We start from the raw sequence: 13,334 nt of genomic DNA, 5'->3' as shown, positions 1-13,334 counted from the left end.
TCCAAATTGGAATGCAGGAAACAAGAACTCCTTATTATAATACTTTAACTAACATTTTTCATTAAATTAAAAAAAAGAATGTTTTAGGATAATTTAGCAACAGGAAAAGACTGAAAATTATGGAGCCTTTTGAGAAAGAGATATTGAATGTGTCTATGTTCATCTCCCAGGTTTTTAAACACCCTGCGTCGTCACAACTATGTGACCCCGACCAGCTACCTGGAGCTGATCCTCACCTTTAAGAAGCTCTTCCAGCTGAAACGTGACGAGATAGCCACCATGAAGAACAGATACGTGGTGGGTCTTGAGAAGCTGGCCTTCGCTGCGTCCCAGGTCTCCGTCATGCAGCAGGAGCTGACTGATCTCCAGCCGGAGCTCATCAAGACCTCCGAGGAGACGGTCATTCTCATGGAGAAGATTGAGCAGGATACAGTGGAGGTGGAGGCACAGAAAGAGGTAAGTCGGTGTTCCTCAGGGTGGCCTGCTTCCGTCCTGCTTCCATCGCCGCAGGGCGCCACACTGACTTCTTTCAAAGGGGTCTGAATCAAAAACTTTTTGCATGATTGACAGATCGTTTAATTAAATTCTGAGGTGAAGAATTTCAGTTTACATTGTAGTGTTTAATTCGATTGAGAAAAGAGGGGACTTTTTTTTAGTTATCTAAAAGATAAATTTAATCAAAGAGAAGTTAAAAGTAAAGGTAACCTAAATTAATGTACCCTCTATATTATTGTAAGACCAAAGGCTTTCGCGCACTAGAAATGTTTGCAAGTGGTTGAGATTAATGACAGTGCCATGCCGCAAAATAATTGCATCACAAGTGACAAACCACTGGTTTTATGCACTACATGAAAGTTTCTTGCGGTGAAAAATCACTCTTCTTTACAAATCACTGAAGCTTTGCATTGTGAAATTTTCTTGTTTTACATCATTATGCAAACCAGGGCCCTGTCTTAAAAAGAGTTGATATCAATCGCAACTATGTACAGAAGAGATAGGAGACTGCAAACTTGCGATTGATTGGAGGACTTGTGATTGATTTGGATCAATCATAACTCTTTGTAAGATGGGGCCTAGAGCCATACTTTGACCTTGTATTCTATCCCATACACCAGGTCGTAGCAGCAGATGAAGCCGTAGCCAATGCTGCAGCTGGTGTAGCACAGGGGATCAAGTCTGACTGTGAAGCAGACCTTGCTGAAGCTATCCCTGCCTTGGAAGCTTCTCTTTCTGCTCTCAACACTCTCAAACCCAGTGACATCTCTATGGTCAAATCTATGAAGGTGAGCTCTCTATATCTGCCCTCTAATCTTTCTGCCTTAGCCCTAGCTGTTACTTAATGTAAAAATTCTAGGACAATTTTGTCTTCAGCCAATCATATGCCACGATTTCAGTAGCTTATAACAGTTATTGGAACTTATTATTGATAACAAGTTTTATAAAACGGAGGCCCATGTATTTTTGATATGTTTTGAAATCATTGTTTTTTGTCTTGAAGTTACCTGTTTGAAAAGACACTTGCACAGAAGGTCCCACTTGTTCCCTTTTACTGGGTTTCTCATCAAAATCTATACTACAGTGACCTGTGCAAATAAATATATATACACAAGTTAAGACGTAAAGGGCAGTGTTTCTCATTGAAACCTGAACTAAAATAACCTGCATGTACAGACACATATACATGAAGACTACCTGCCTATAAAGACCACATGTCTGGTCTCCCCTGAGCAGTCTTTGTATACAGGTTTCCCTGCATCAGTCAGTGTTGAGCCAGCCAATCTCTTTTTCTCTAACCTTAGAACCCTCCTGGTGGTGTGAGGCTTGTGTTGGAGTCGGTGTGCGTGATGCGTTCAGTCAAACCGGAGCGTAAGCCTGACCCCAACGGCAGCGGTAAGATGGTGGAGGACTTCTGGGGACCCTCCCAGAAGCTTCTGGGAGACATGAAGTTCCTGGAAATCCTCAAGCAATATGACAAGGACAACATCGCTCCTGCTATCATGAAAAAGATCCGGGATAAGTAAGTTGGCTCCTGGTCCAGTTTAGCCTTTTTCTCTGAATACCCTCTAGGAACTGTTAAGTCTTCTTGATATCGTCTGTTTGGTGCCAGATGGGCGTTAACTTTGTTTTAAATGATGAGGCTTAATGTCCCTCTGGCTTCAAATAGAGGATAGGATAATGGATTTTTTTCATGAAGCCATCATATCCATTAAGCTTTGATGCTCTTAGCGCTTCAACATCATTACCTTGGTTAAAGCCAGCTGCCAAAGTAACTAGTGCTCAAGTATATCAATCACCCATTGATACCTGGGTGGAGAGTGGCAAATGCATATTAATGTCTAGCCAAGTGACTTTAGTGCTGGCTTGGGATTCAAACCTTCAACCTTATGACTGAAGTCCGGTGAATGAACCACTATACCATGACACCTCCACATAATACTTCTGTGATGGAGAAAAGGCAAAAGAGGGATACATACTTTCAGTTTGTAAAGTGATGAAATTGTTACAAACATATGTTCCTTTTTTTTTTTACACCAGGTACATACCAAACCCAGATTTCAAGCCCGAAGTTATCAAGAACATCTCCACTGCTTGTGAAGGTCTTTGCAAGTGGGTCCGGGCTATGGACGTCTATGATCGTGTGGCCAAGGTAACCAACAATATTCTGTTCATGACATTTAGTATAGATCTCAGATTGTTATTTTAATAAAAGTGTCTTGTAAGCTCAGGGTGTTTTACTGAATATGTAATGGGATATCTAAAGAATAATATTTAGTTCTTTTTCAAGAAATGTGACCAATTATATCCCACATAACAAAAATCTTGCAACGCAACATGGTTGGTCAAAGTGAAGTCGCATCCCAAAGTTTGTCTTTCATAGGTGGTCTTGAATATCATGTAAACCATCACGTTAGTAATTCTTAGTCGGTGCCTCATTTGACATACATGACAATAGCCAATAGCAGAGATTTTGCACACAAAAAATCTTCAGTATGTTGATAATGTTCAAAATCAATAGTATGAGCTTTCCTGTCATAGTGCCAATGGCATTATCTAGATCAGGTGGATGTGAATACATGTAGGTCACAGTAAATTTACATAAACTAAATGGTGTATTGTCGGTATGGGTTATCAAACAAATATTCAAAGGCGATTAGAAAGACTATCCTTGCTGGGGGGTGATCTTTGATCTAACATCTTTATATTATTTTTCTCTGTCAACACCAGGTGGTAGGACCTAAGAAACAGAAGCTTGCCGAAGCTGAGGCGGAGCTGGCCATCCAGATGGAGAAGCTTAACACCAAACGAGCTCAGCTCAAGGAGGTCTCTGACAAGCTCCAGGCCCTCAACGACGAGCTGGAGCGCATGGTTGACAAGAAGCAGGACCTGGAGGCAAACATCGAGCTCTGCTCTCAGAAGCTTGACCGTGCAGAGAAGCTGATCGGTGGTCTGGGAGGAGAAAAGGATCGGTGGGAGTTGGCAGCTAATCTTCTAGGTCAGAAGTTTATCTCTATCACCGGTGATGTCTTGATATCAGCTGGTGTGGTAGCATACCTAGGAACCTTCACCGTGGACTACAGACAGGTAGGTCTATCTACAAGCAAATACAACCATTAAACCTAATTGTCATATATTGTTATTGCAGAAATGAGGAGGTATAGTGTGAATCAGCTAATAGCTGATTTTTTTAAAAGCAATATACTATTATTTTACTTTGTCCAGATTTGACTGTGGTTTTAACAAACTTGTAATTCTTGTAACTCCATCTTGAACAACCATCAAACACATCTTTTTCTCTGTTGCATTATAAAAACTATATAGTGGATTTCTATACTTGCTTTTAGCAGGTCTCAGTTTGGATGGGTATGGATGAAGTGTACATACAATTTCAATATAAAATGATTATGTTTTGAGCACTATAATATAATAGTATTGATATAATATAATAATAATACAATTAGGAAGCAAAACAGGTTAACAAAATTAATTAATTTTGCATACGAATCCATTACCTTTATGCATAGTAACAGATGATATGAGTCTGCAGTATCATTGACAATATATGCAGTCAAGCTAAACAGTGGTGACCATTTTAACCCATGCTTGTGATTTGCAGAAAGCTACTGATGAATGGCTGAAGCTTTGTCAAGAGAAGAAGATCCCATGTTCTGAGACGTTCTCACTGAGTGCTACATTAGGTGAACCTGTGAAGATCCGAGCATGGAACATTGCTGGTCTCCCTGTAGACTCCTTCTCTATTGATAATGGTATCATTGTATCCAACTCAAGGAGATGGCCCCTCATGATTGACCCTCAGGGTGAGTGTATACCAAGGACTTCAGCTCAATATTTATCCTTTTTGGTGTTACCTAATTAAAAATACACAGGGCTCGGGGCAATATAGCCCTCAAAATGCCCCAAAGAGCCCCCTAAAATTTGCATAGAGTTCAATGCAAAACAAAGTGTTATTTAGAGCTGTGTTTTTTCATCAGCTTCAAGTTGCAGTATAGGGTAGCAGTATAGCACTACATGTACATTCGGTGACATATTCGATTTTTGTAAAACTGTTTAGAGGATTAGTACAGAGCGCTGGCCCCCTTTCCTGTACTGTAATGTCCAAGGGGGCATTTCACAAAACTTGTCATCAGAGATAAATGACAGTTTTTGTTATAAGGTACTGAAATCCCTGCTTCTGATTGGTTATCAGCAGATTTGTCACTGATTTTTGTCATTGGTCATTGAAAAAAGGCTTTGTGAAATGGGTTCTAGATCCACAGTATGTCAGTTTTCAAGAGATCCTATGTTCATACCATGACAGGTCAAGCTAATAAATGGGTGAAGAACATGGAGAAAGCCAACCAGCTGTCCATCATCAAGCTCTCTGATCCCAACTATGTAAGAACCCTAGAGAACAGCATCCAGTTTGGTAAACCAGTCCTCTTGGAGAACGTCGGAGAGGAGTTGGACCCTCTCCTCGAATCCATCCTTCTTAAACAGACCTTCAAAGTATCAGGTGTCTTGGTAAGTGAAAGAAATAATGAGGAGGAGGAGGATGGTGATGATGATGATCGTGATAGATATTTAGGGGCACCAAAAGCAAAAAAGTACCATATCATTTACAAAATTGGGAAAAAATGCAAACTATCAAATCTTCAATGAATTAAATTGCATCATAGAGTTAAGCTGTAATTCATACCTCTTGTTTGTATTCAGGACGTACCATCTGTTCACATTTGTGCATGCTAACTTGACTTTCTGTTTGATGAAATGAAACTATTCATCAATCACTACTCTAACTCATGAATTTCAATTATTTAATATGAAGTTATTGCTCATCTTGTCATAGCTTATGAAATTGTTGTGGTATATGAACATATACATGAATATGATTCTTCTTGAAGTACGACAGTAATTGTGATTATCTATTTCCTGCTTCTTCTTTTTTTGCTGTTTCTTGTGAAAATTCTTCATGAAAAATGGAAGTGAAAAGAAAGGTGAAAAAAATATGTGAAGCTAAATGAAATATGATCAAAATAATCTCTTGGTATTGTATTTATCATTGATTGATTTTTGTGTCTATATTTGTAGACATCATGAATTCATATCTAATAATTCCTGGTTTTTCTTACTTGTGCAGTCCATTCGCCTTGGTGAGAATGTGATTGAATGGTCACCAGACTTCAGGTTCTACATCACTACATCCCTGAGAAACCCTCATTATCTACCTGAGATCTCAGTCAAGGTAAGACAGACAAACTCGATCACCTTCTACCTGGGGGGGGGGGGGGGTTCACAAAACTTTAAAAAATGCTGCTACACAGCATTTATCTTCAAAATGTTCAAGTAAAAAGTTACAGCCTTCTAAAATTAGAATTACAGTGTACCTTCTTAACACAGACAAAAAGTGCACGCTGCGAATTAATGCAACGCACAGGGGGTTTACGGACAAACTCACAAACAGTTAACCTGGTGGATGCTATGTGGTTTGGTATAACACTTGTTTACATCTAGACTCCAGCCCAAGTTTACCTCAGGTATAGTACTTAAAATGGTTCAATCAATGCTACTTGTAGCTGCTTAATATGTTTGAGAATTTGTCTTCTCTCATTCATTGTGGTGTGTCTCTTACCTTTGCCATCATCCTAGGTTGCGTTGGTAAACTTCATGATCACACCCCTGGGTCTCCAAGACCAGCTCCTTGGTCTGGTAGCAGCCAAGGAGAAACCCGAGCTGGAAGAGAAGAAGAACCAACTGATCGTAGAGAGCGCCAGCAACAAGAAACAACTGAAGGAGATTGAGGACAGTATCTTGGAGATCCTCTCGTCTTCGGAGGGGAACATTCTGGAGGACGAGACGGCCATCAAGGTCCTGTCCTCATCCAAGACCCTCTCGGAGGAGATCTCTGCTAAACAGGTATGGAGACTGAGAGGATGATGTAAGAATGCAGAGAGAAACAAAGGCAGAGGGATTCACTGATAGATATCAAGTAGCAGTCTTGCACAACCTGATATATCTATAGATATGTAGATAAAGTAAATGAAGAAGTAGTTAGATTGATAGAGGATGATACAACAGCGTAGAAGTTAAGAGGTAGGGGGGTCCTTTCATGGATATTACAAAACATATTTGTACAATATCGTTAATGCATAGATAAAGTAAATAAAGACGCGACGCGACAGAAAGAAAAGCAGAGAGAAAGAAAGATAATAGGTAGACAAGTACATGCAACATACAAACAGACCACAAGAAAGGTGGTAGATAAACTAACTGATGCATAGATTAGATGTGGTAGTAATTCAAAGAGATGGAAATGGCAATGTAGAATGAATGCAGATTTCAAGATATGTATCTCTAGTCACTATTATTCTTTTAATTACTTTACCTAGCTCTATAAGGACAATGACAATTTTTATAATTTTGACCCTCCTTAGGAAATTGCTTCAGCGACTGAGAAGGAAATTGATGAGACAAGGAATGGCTACCACCCTGTGGCTGTCCATTCTGCAACACTCTTCTTCTGCATATCAGAACTGGCCAACATTGAACCTATGTACCAGTACTCGCTCACTTGGTTTATAAACCTGTACATTCAGGTAAGCATATGATTGAGCTAACATTGAACCTATGTACCAGTATTCGCTCACATGGTTTATAAACCTGTACATTCAGGTAAGTGTAGGAAGGTGCTTAGGGAATTTTTCATCTTAATCGATGGTTATAAACAGGCACTGCAATCCTCTGCCTTTTTGTAGTTACATTTGCAGTTCAAACAAATCTTTTCCGAATAGACAGTTTGTACACGTAAGATTCTTCTTCATGCATATGATCATACGCTAAGAATCAGCAGTGCTATTGGCTACCCCCCCCCCCCCCTTGGATGCCATAACGCTCAAAAACTTGTGTCTAGAATACAATTTCATTAACCAACTTTTCAATAAGAACGTTTGTTTTTGCTGTTGCGTACAACATAAGTGTTTGTGCTATCACTCCAAATATGTACAGTTTGAAAGATATTGACGTTGTTGTCATTGCTTTCTCTCTCTACAGTCCATCCAGAACAGTCGCAAGTCCACTGTCCTTCAGGAGCGTATTGATAATCTCAACGATCACTTCACCGACAGCATCTATAAGAACGTCTGCAGATCTCTCTTTGAGAAAGATAAACTTCTCTTCTCAACCATCCTGGCTGTTGGCATCATGACTAGCAAGTAAGGATCGAGTGACCATCTTTCATAATCTCATGCTTTTTTTATTTAAGACTATGAATTCTAAGACTATGAATTTTTATTTTCCTGTAGATTGGCTACCATAATGATATCTTACTTCGCCATGTGCTACAATCTTGCTATGTTTATCTTGTCCTTTTCAGGGGTAAAGTTGACGATACTGAGTGGCGATTCCTGTTGACGGGAGGCGTGGCCTTAGAGAACCCTTACCCTAACCCCTGCCCTGATTGGTTGACTGATAGAGCATGGGCAGAGATCGTTAGGGCTTCTGATCTAAAGAGCCTAGATGGACTCAGGCAAAGTAAGTTCATTCGCTTGACTTGTACTCTGTTCTGCTGCCTTATGTGAATCTGGTGATGAGGATAATGAGGCAGGATATTAAGGCAGATACCATGTTCACACATGAGTAGTAAATTACTTGAGAAAAAGTGTTGTTGCAAAACTTTATTGAAAGCACTTCATGTATTCTGTTTTTTATAATGCATAAATCAATCGGTAAAGTATAAGGGCCATTGTTGTGCCAAGCTTTGGATGTTTGTTTGTTATTTATTTTTTTGTTTTTTATATATTTTTAATCTCTGTCATAGTTGCCCCTTGGCATGAATTTACACACAATAATTTGTTACACCAGTTTTTTTAATGATGGTTATTGCATCATATCTCAATAGTGTGTGCTCGTGCAGAATGGTGATTTTTATCAAAGTTTTAATGATATTGTTGTAATAAACTTCTTAACTTGTAGATTTCATAATTGGTTTCTATCCCGACTGAACATTTGATGTTACAACAAATTTGTTACATTTCAAATGATGAGACTTTGTTGGGCATTGCTGAGCTAATAAAGAAAGTAGATGCTTTAATGGTATGTAGTGACAGTATGGTTTATTTCTATTTTTTCAATCAGATGTGAAGACCAACTGTGATGCTTGGAAAGAAGTCTACGATTCAGCCGCTCCTCAAGAACAGAGCTACCCCGCCCCTTACGACATGGTGACAGGTATGCCAAAAATGATCATCCTCCGCGCCCTCAGACCCGACAAGATGGTACCCGCTGTCCAAAACTACATCGTGGACCAACTCGGTCGCAACTACATCGAGCCTCCCACCTTTGACCTCGCAGGCAGCTTCGCGGACTCCCACTGCTGCGCCCCTCTGGTGTTTGTGCTCTCCCCTGGAGCTGACCCTATGGCCGGTCTGCTGAAGTACGCCGATGATAACGGGTACGGTGGCCCACGCATCAGCACCATCTCACTCGGGCAGGGCCAAGGTCCCATCGCTGAGAAGATGATCGAACATGCCCGGGAAGCGGGTACATGGGTGGTTCTACAGAACTGTCACTTGGCGACAAGCTGGATGCCAAGGCTGGAGTTTATCTGTGAGGAGGTGTTGATACCAGAGAATGTGCATAGTGATTTCAGACTGTGGTTGACCAGTTACCCGTCGGATGCCTTCCCTGTATCCATCCTCCAGAATGGTACGTTCTTTAACCCATCAGATAACATAAAAGAAAAGAGAAATAAAACAGATACAAATGTAGAACAAGAACATTTTTTTTCATAGTAATGACTAATAATTTCAATATTTGAAATTTATATAGCGCACATATCCACCAGGTGATCACGCGCTCTAATATTACTCCAACTCTGCTAGGCTACCAGTTTTGGTGCTAACAGCATTCAACGAATTCCTTTTTACCGGTACCCACTTAACACTTGGGTAGAGAGTGGCAAATGTAGATTAATGTCTTGCCAAAGGATATTAGTGCTGCCCACCGCAAACCCTGTGATCCACAGTCCGACTAAGTATTCACACCTCTACATTCTAAAGAAGCATCTTGAAGACACCTTTTAAAGCCCCACTACACTACTTAGAGCTACTTGCGCCCTCTATATAGCAAACAAAGCCTAATTGGTGACCATTGGTCCCCCACTATCCCCTTTTTCTGATGTTAATTGAGAGCTGATTTGATGAGATAACCACCTGTCAGTACCATGCAGGGAGGTCTAATCCCTTCTGGCTAAACTAGTGCAGATGGGCTTTAATTGATTCTTTAGACTTTGCTCTTCTGATTGTGATATGTGGTATATTAGCTGTATTAATTGATGATACGATATCTATCTCTGATTCTGTGTTGCAGGTGTAAAGATGACCAATGAACCCCCTAAAGGATTGAGAGCCAACCTCACCAGATCGTACCTGAATGATCCCATCTCAGATCCAAGCTTCTTTGAAGGATGCAACAAGGTCAGTAGAAGTTCTCTAAATGTTTGTTATGTTTTTAAAAAAAAAGTATAATTAATTTTTTGATACAAGTATAATTTATGTGTTTTTCTTTGTAATCAATATAATTATGTGTTTCTTATGTACATATCATTCAATTAATGAATGATGGAGGGAAAAAAGTTCTCTTCACAATCAAAGATGTTTATTCATCTTGAGATTCTCATCTCTGTGAGATATATTCCCATTTGAAAGGAAGGATGATACTGAGAATTTTTTGTTGTAATTACTCCAAAGTATAATACTGCTACCATTCGTGCACCAGTATTTTCATGTCTGCTTTGAAATTTGATTCTGTAGTACTTAGAATGATTAAAAACTAAATGTGAGTGATTAAATACATATCGTTAGTCCCTCTTTGTGCCATACATAGCTGCTGTCATATAATTACTATATCATAAAAATAATCAATATTAGAAAAAGATGAAGCCTTGATGTATAGCTGTTTAAATGATTAGACAATGCTTTAACATTAATGAGGCAACCAGAGACTTACCCTCAAGATAATTCTCTTGTATTCTCTCATGCTACTTTTTTTCATAGGCATTATAAACATCCCAATGTATTTCATCATCATCACTAATGCTATAATCTGTTATTGTTAATTATTTTGTGCATGTTTGATCTTTGTGCAGCCTGTGGTCTGGCAGAAGCTTCTATTCAGTCTGTGTTTCTTCCATGCCCTGACCCAAGAGAGAAGAAAGTTTGGTCCTCTTGGTTGGAACATCCCTTATGAGTTCAATGAATCGGATCTTAGGATCAGTATGACACAGCTCAAGGTAAGCCATTTCATCACAACTTTGCTTCTCTGTACAGCCCACCACAACACCTCCCCATCTCATTAAGATTATTAGTTTTGTTTAAAAAGATTTTGTTTTATTATCCTGATTGAAATCTGCTTTTGATATGGGTGTTGATAAATCGACCTTTAACCGGAGGGATTGTAATAGTTTTCTCATTAAAAATATGGTTGATGGATTTGTTTTCTTTCTGTACTTAAAAATTTTGTCATTTATCCATGTATCTCTGCTTCTGTTTACTTAAGAATTCTGTGGTGAATACCATCCCCATGTTTTTTATGCTGTTATCTTTTAATGAAAGAAATGTATTAGGCAGATATTGTGATATAGATTAGTAAAAAATTATCAAACATATACCATGTCTGGATAAAGCTTCAGAAGTTGCTATTCATTTTCCTTCTTGGTGCTCATTCAATGAAATCATTTCCTCTACCTTGTAGATGTTCTTGAATAACTACGATGACACCCCATACGATGCCCTGATCTACCTGACCGGGGAATGTAACTATGGTGGACGTGTGACGGACGACAAGGACAGACGTCTTCTCATGTCTCTCCTGTCCAAGTTCTACACACCAGAGGTCACGGAGCAAGATAAATTCACGTAAGAACACTCTCAATCGTGGTGAAAGATCTACCAAAGAATACACATTTGTATCACCGGTCATATCTGTTGTTTCTTTCAAATCAAACAGTTTATTGTAGAAATTGTTTCAGTGGACATAGTTAAGGTCATAATTGGATTGTTATTACACCTACATTTACATTAATTATATGGCTTAACATAAGCAATAGACACTAGAGATTTTTTTCCCCTCACTACGTTGTACCTTATCCAAAGATTCAAGGGTACATCCAACAGCCCACTCCCTGCATTATGGTTTTGTGTCTTAAGTCGCATTGAAATGTATTATGTAATGTACTATATAAATGTACGGTATTCTTATTATTGCAAATGCAGTCCACGACACTGACAGGCACCCAGCGCCCACAATCTAAGTCCGTACACCAAAAATTCTTATATGTTTACATATGGCCTATGCATACATACTCCAAAAGGTCAGTCCAGACCCCTTCCAAGAAAAATTTAGTGTTGAACCCCGTCCAAATGTCTCTGTTTGTTTGTCATATGATTGCAGATTCTCAGACAGCGGTATGTACTACTGTCCTCTGCATGGTGACTATGAGAGCTATGTGGAGTACCTGCGTGGTCTACCTCTCATACCCCACCCTGAGGTGTTTGGACTTCATGAGAATGCTGACATCACAAAGGACAACCAAGAAACACAACAGGTAAAGCAAAGTAGACATTGGTTCCTAGCTCCTCTGTTATTTTTCGAACATCCCAAAGATATATATATTGGTATCTATTATTGAAAAAATGGGGCTTGATATCACACCTCTGGCACCATTTGATAGTATTATGTGATGAAATGAAATGCGCACAAGGTAATGGTGATTGTAAGTTGTTTATCATCCCATTTTGTCTCTGTTTAGACAGTGTTTCTCTACTCTTCTTCTTCTGGTAAATGTACATTCCTCTAGATTCAGAATAGTAATCATTTTGCATAGAAACAAAACATATACACACACTAAAAAACAAACAATCGGAGCAATATTAATCCTCAAGCTCAGCAATTCTTTTTATTAGTGGTGTTGGTTATTTTATCTGACTGCTAGGAAGGCATAGATGCTTGTAAGTAAGCAACCAGAGGACCGACAGCTTTAGGTCCTCTCCGAGGGACCTGGTAATGAGGATCAATGCCTTACCAAAGGGCACTAGCGCATCAACTTGGTTTCAAACCCGAGTCACCGGATTACGAGACCACTGCTCTACCGACTGAGCTATCGTGCCTCTTCAAGTAACATTTATCTTAAAACCTATTGATTTCTTCTTCCTCACAGTTATTTGATGGGATCTTGTGTACCCTACCCCGTCAGGCCGGAGAAGGGGGCAAGTCACCCGCTGAACAGATCCAGGATCTTGCTAATGATATCCTCTCCAAGCTACCTCCAAACTTTGATATGGAGATGGTATGTATATGTCTCTTCTATTGTAGGCGTACATATGTTTATTCAGATACCCTAATTTATATACAAACCTATTAACTGGGACCTACATAATACAAGCTTTGCTTTTTAGTAGATCCCCCACTTTATTTAGCTTTTTTGCAATGTATTTATCAAACTTATGATTGTATCTTTTGTTATAACTATTACCATGTACATTATGTTTCTATATTGTATGTTTAGTTATAATAATTACCATGTTCATTATGTTCAATTATGTTATCTTCGATAAAGTAGAAATAAATCAACTTGAAACTTGAAACTTCCTTCGTTATTGTCCTGCGAGTCATGACTGACCCTTTGTGACCCTATTTCCTTACTTGATTATAGTTCACACCTTTATTGATAGTTTTGCCTGATGTCACTCTCTGGTTGACACTATATGAATGGACTGATGTGATGAATGAAAGAACCCTAAAATGGTCAACATATTGCTTGTGTTGATATACATGCAGTATCA

General features: G+C 39.2%; 1 protein-coding gene across 2 annotated transcripts in view; it reads left to right on the top strand.

Moving 5' to 3' along the window:
- Positions 1–13,334, top strand: part of LOC583552 (dynein heavy chain 3, axonemal) — a 70,361-nt gene that overhangs the window by 51,133 nt on the left and 5,894 nt on the right. For both annotated transcript variants that reach the window (XM_030984008.1, XM_030984009.1), the window contains 18 exons: positions 171–456; positions 1,116–1,283; positions 1,800–2,017; positions 2,536–2,647; positions 3,226–3,582; positions 4,115–4,316; positions 4,817–5,019; positions 5,636–5,740; positions 6,145–6,411; positions 6,930–7,091; positions 7,546–7,706; positions 7,868–8,025; positions 8,629–9,198; positions 9,862–9,968; positions 10,640–10,783; positions 11,245–11,408; positions 11,944–12,097; positions 12,710–12,838. In XM_030984008.1, coding sequence (XP_030839868.1) covers positions 171–456; positions 1,116–1,283; positions 1,800–2,017; positions 2,536–2,647; positions 3,226–3,582; positions 4,115–4,316; positions 4,817–5,019; positions 5,636–5,740; positions 6,145–6,411; positions 6,930–7,091; positions 7,546–7,706; positions 7,868–8,025; positions 8,629–9,198; positions 9,862–9,968; positions 10,640–10,783; positions 11,245–11,408; positions 11,944–12,097; positions 12,710–12,838 — 3,667 coding nt within the window. The remainder of the gene's footprint in view (positions 1–170; positions 457–1,115; positions 1,284–1,799; positions 2,018–2,535; positions 2,648–3,225; positions 3,583–4,114; positions 4,317–4,816; positions 5,020–5,635; positions 5,741–6,144; positions 6,412–6,929; positions 7,092–7,545; positions 7,707–7,867; positions 8,026–8,628; positions 9,199–9,861; positions 9,969–10,639; positions 10,784–11,244; positions 11,409–11,943; positions 12,098–12,709; positions 12,839–13,334) is intronic.

Source organism: Strongylocentrotus purpuratus, unplaced genomic scaffold (genome assembly GCF_000002235.5).
Source record: "Strongylocentrotus purpuratus isolate Spur 01 unplaced genomic scaffold, Spur_5.0 spur5_scaffold_14, whole genome shotgun sequence".
In the NCBI taxonomy this organism is placed as follows: Eukaryota; Metazoa; Echinodermata; class Echinoidea; order Camarodonta; family Strongylocentrotidae; genus Strongylocentrotus; species Strongylocentrotus purpuratus.
This window is presented reverse-complemented; position numbering and strand designations above follow the sequence as displayed.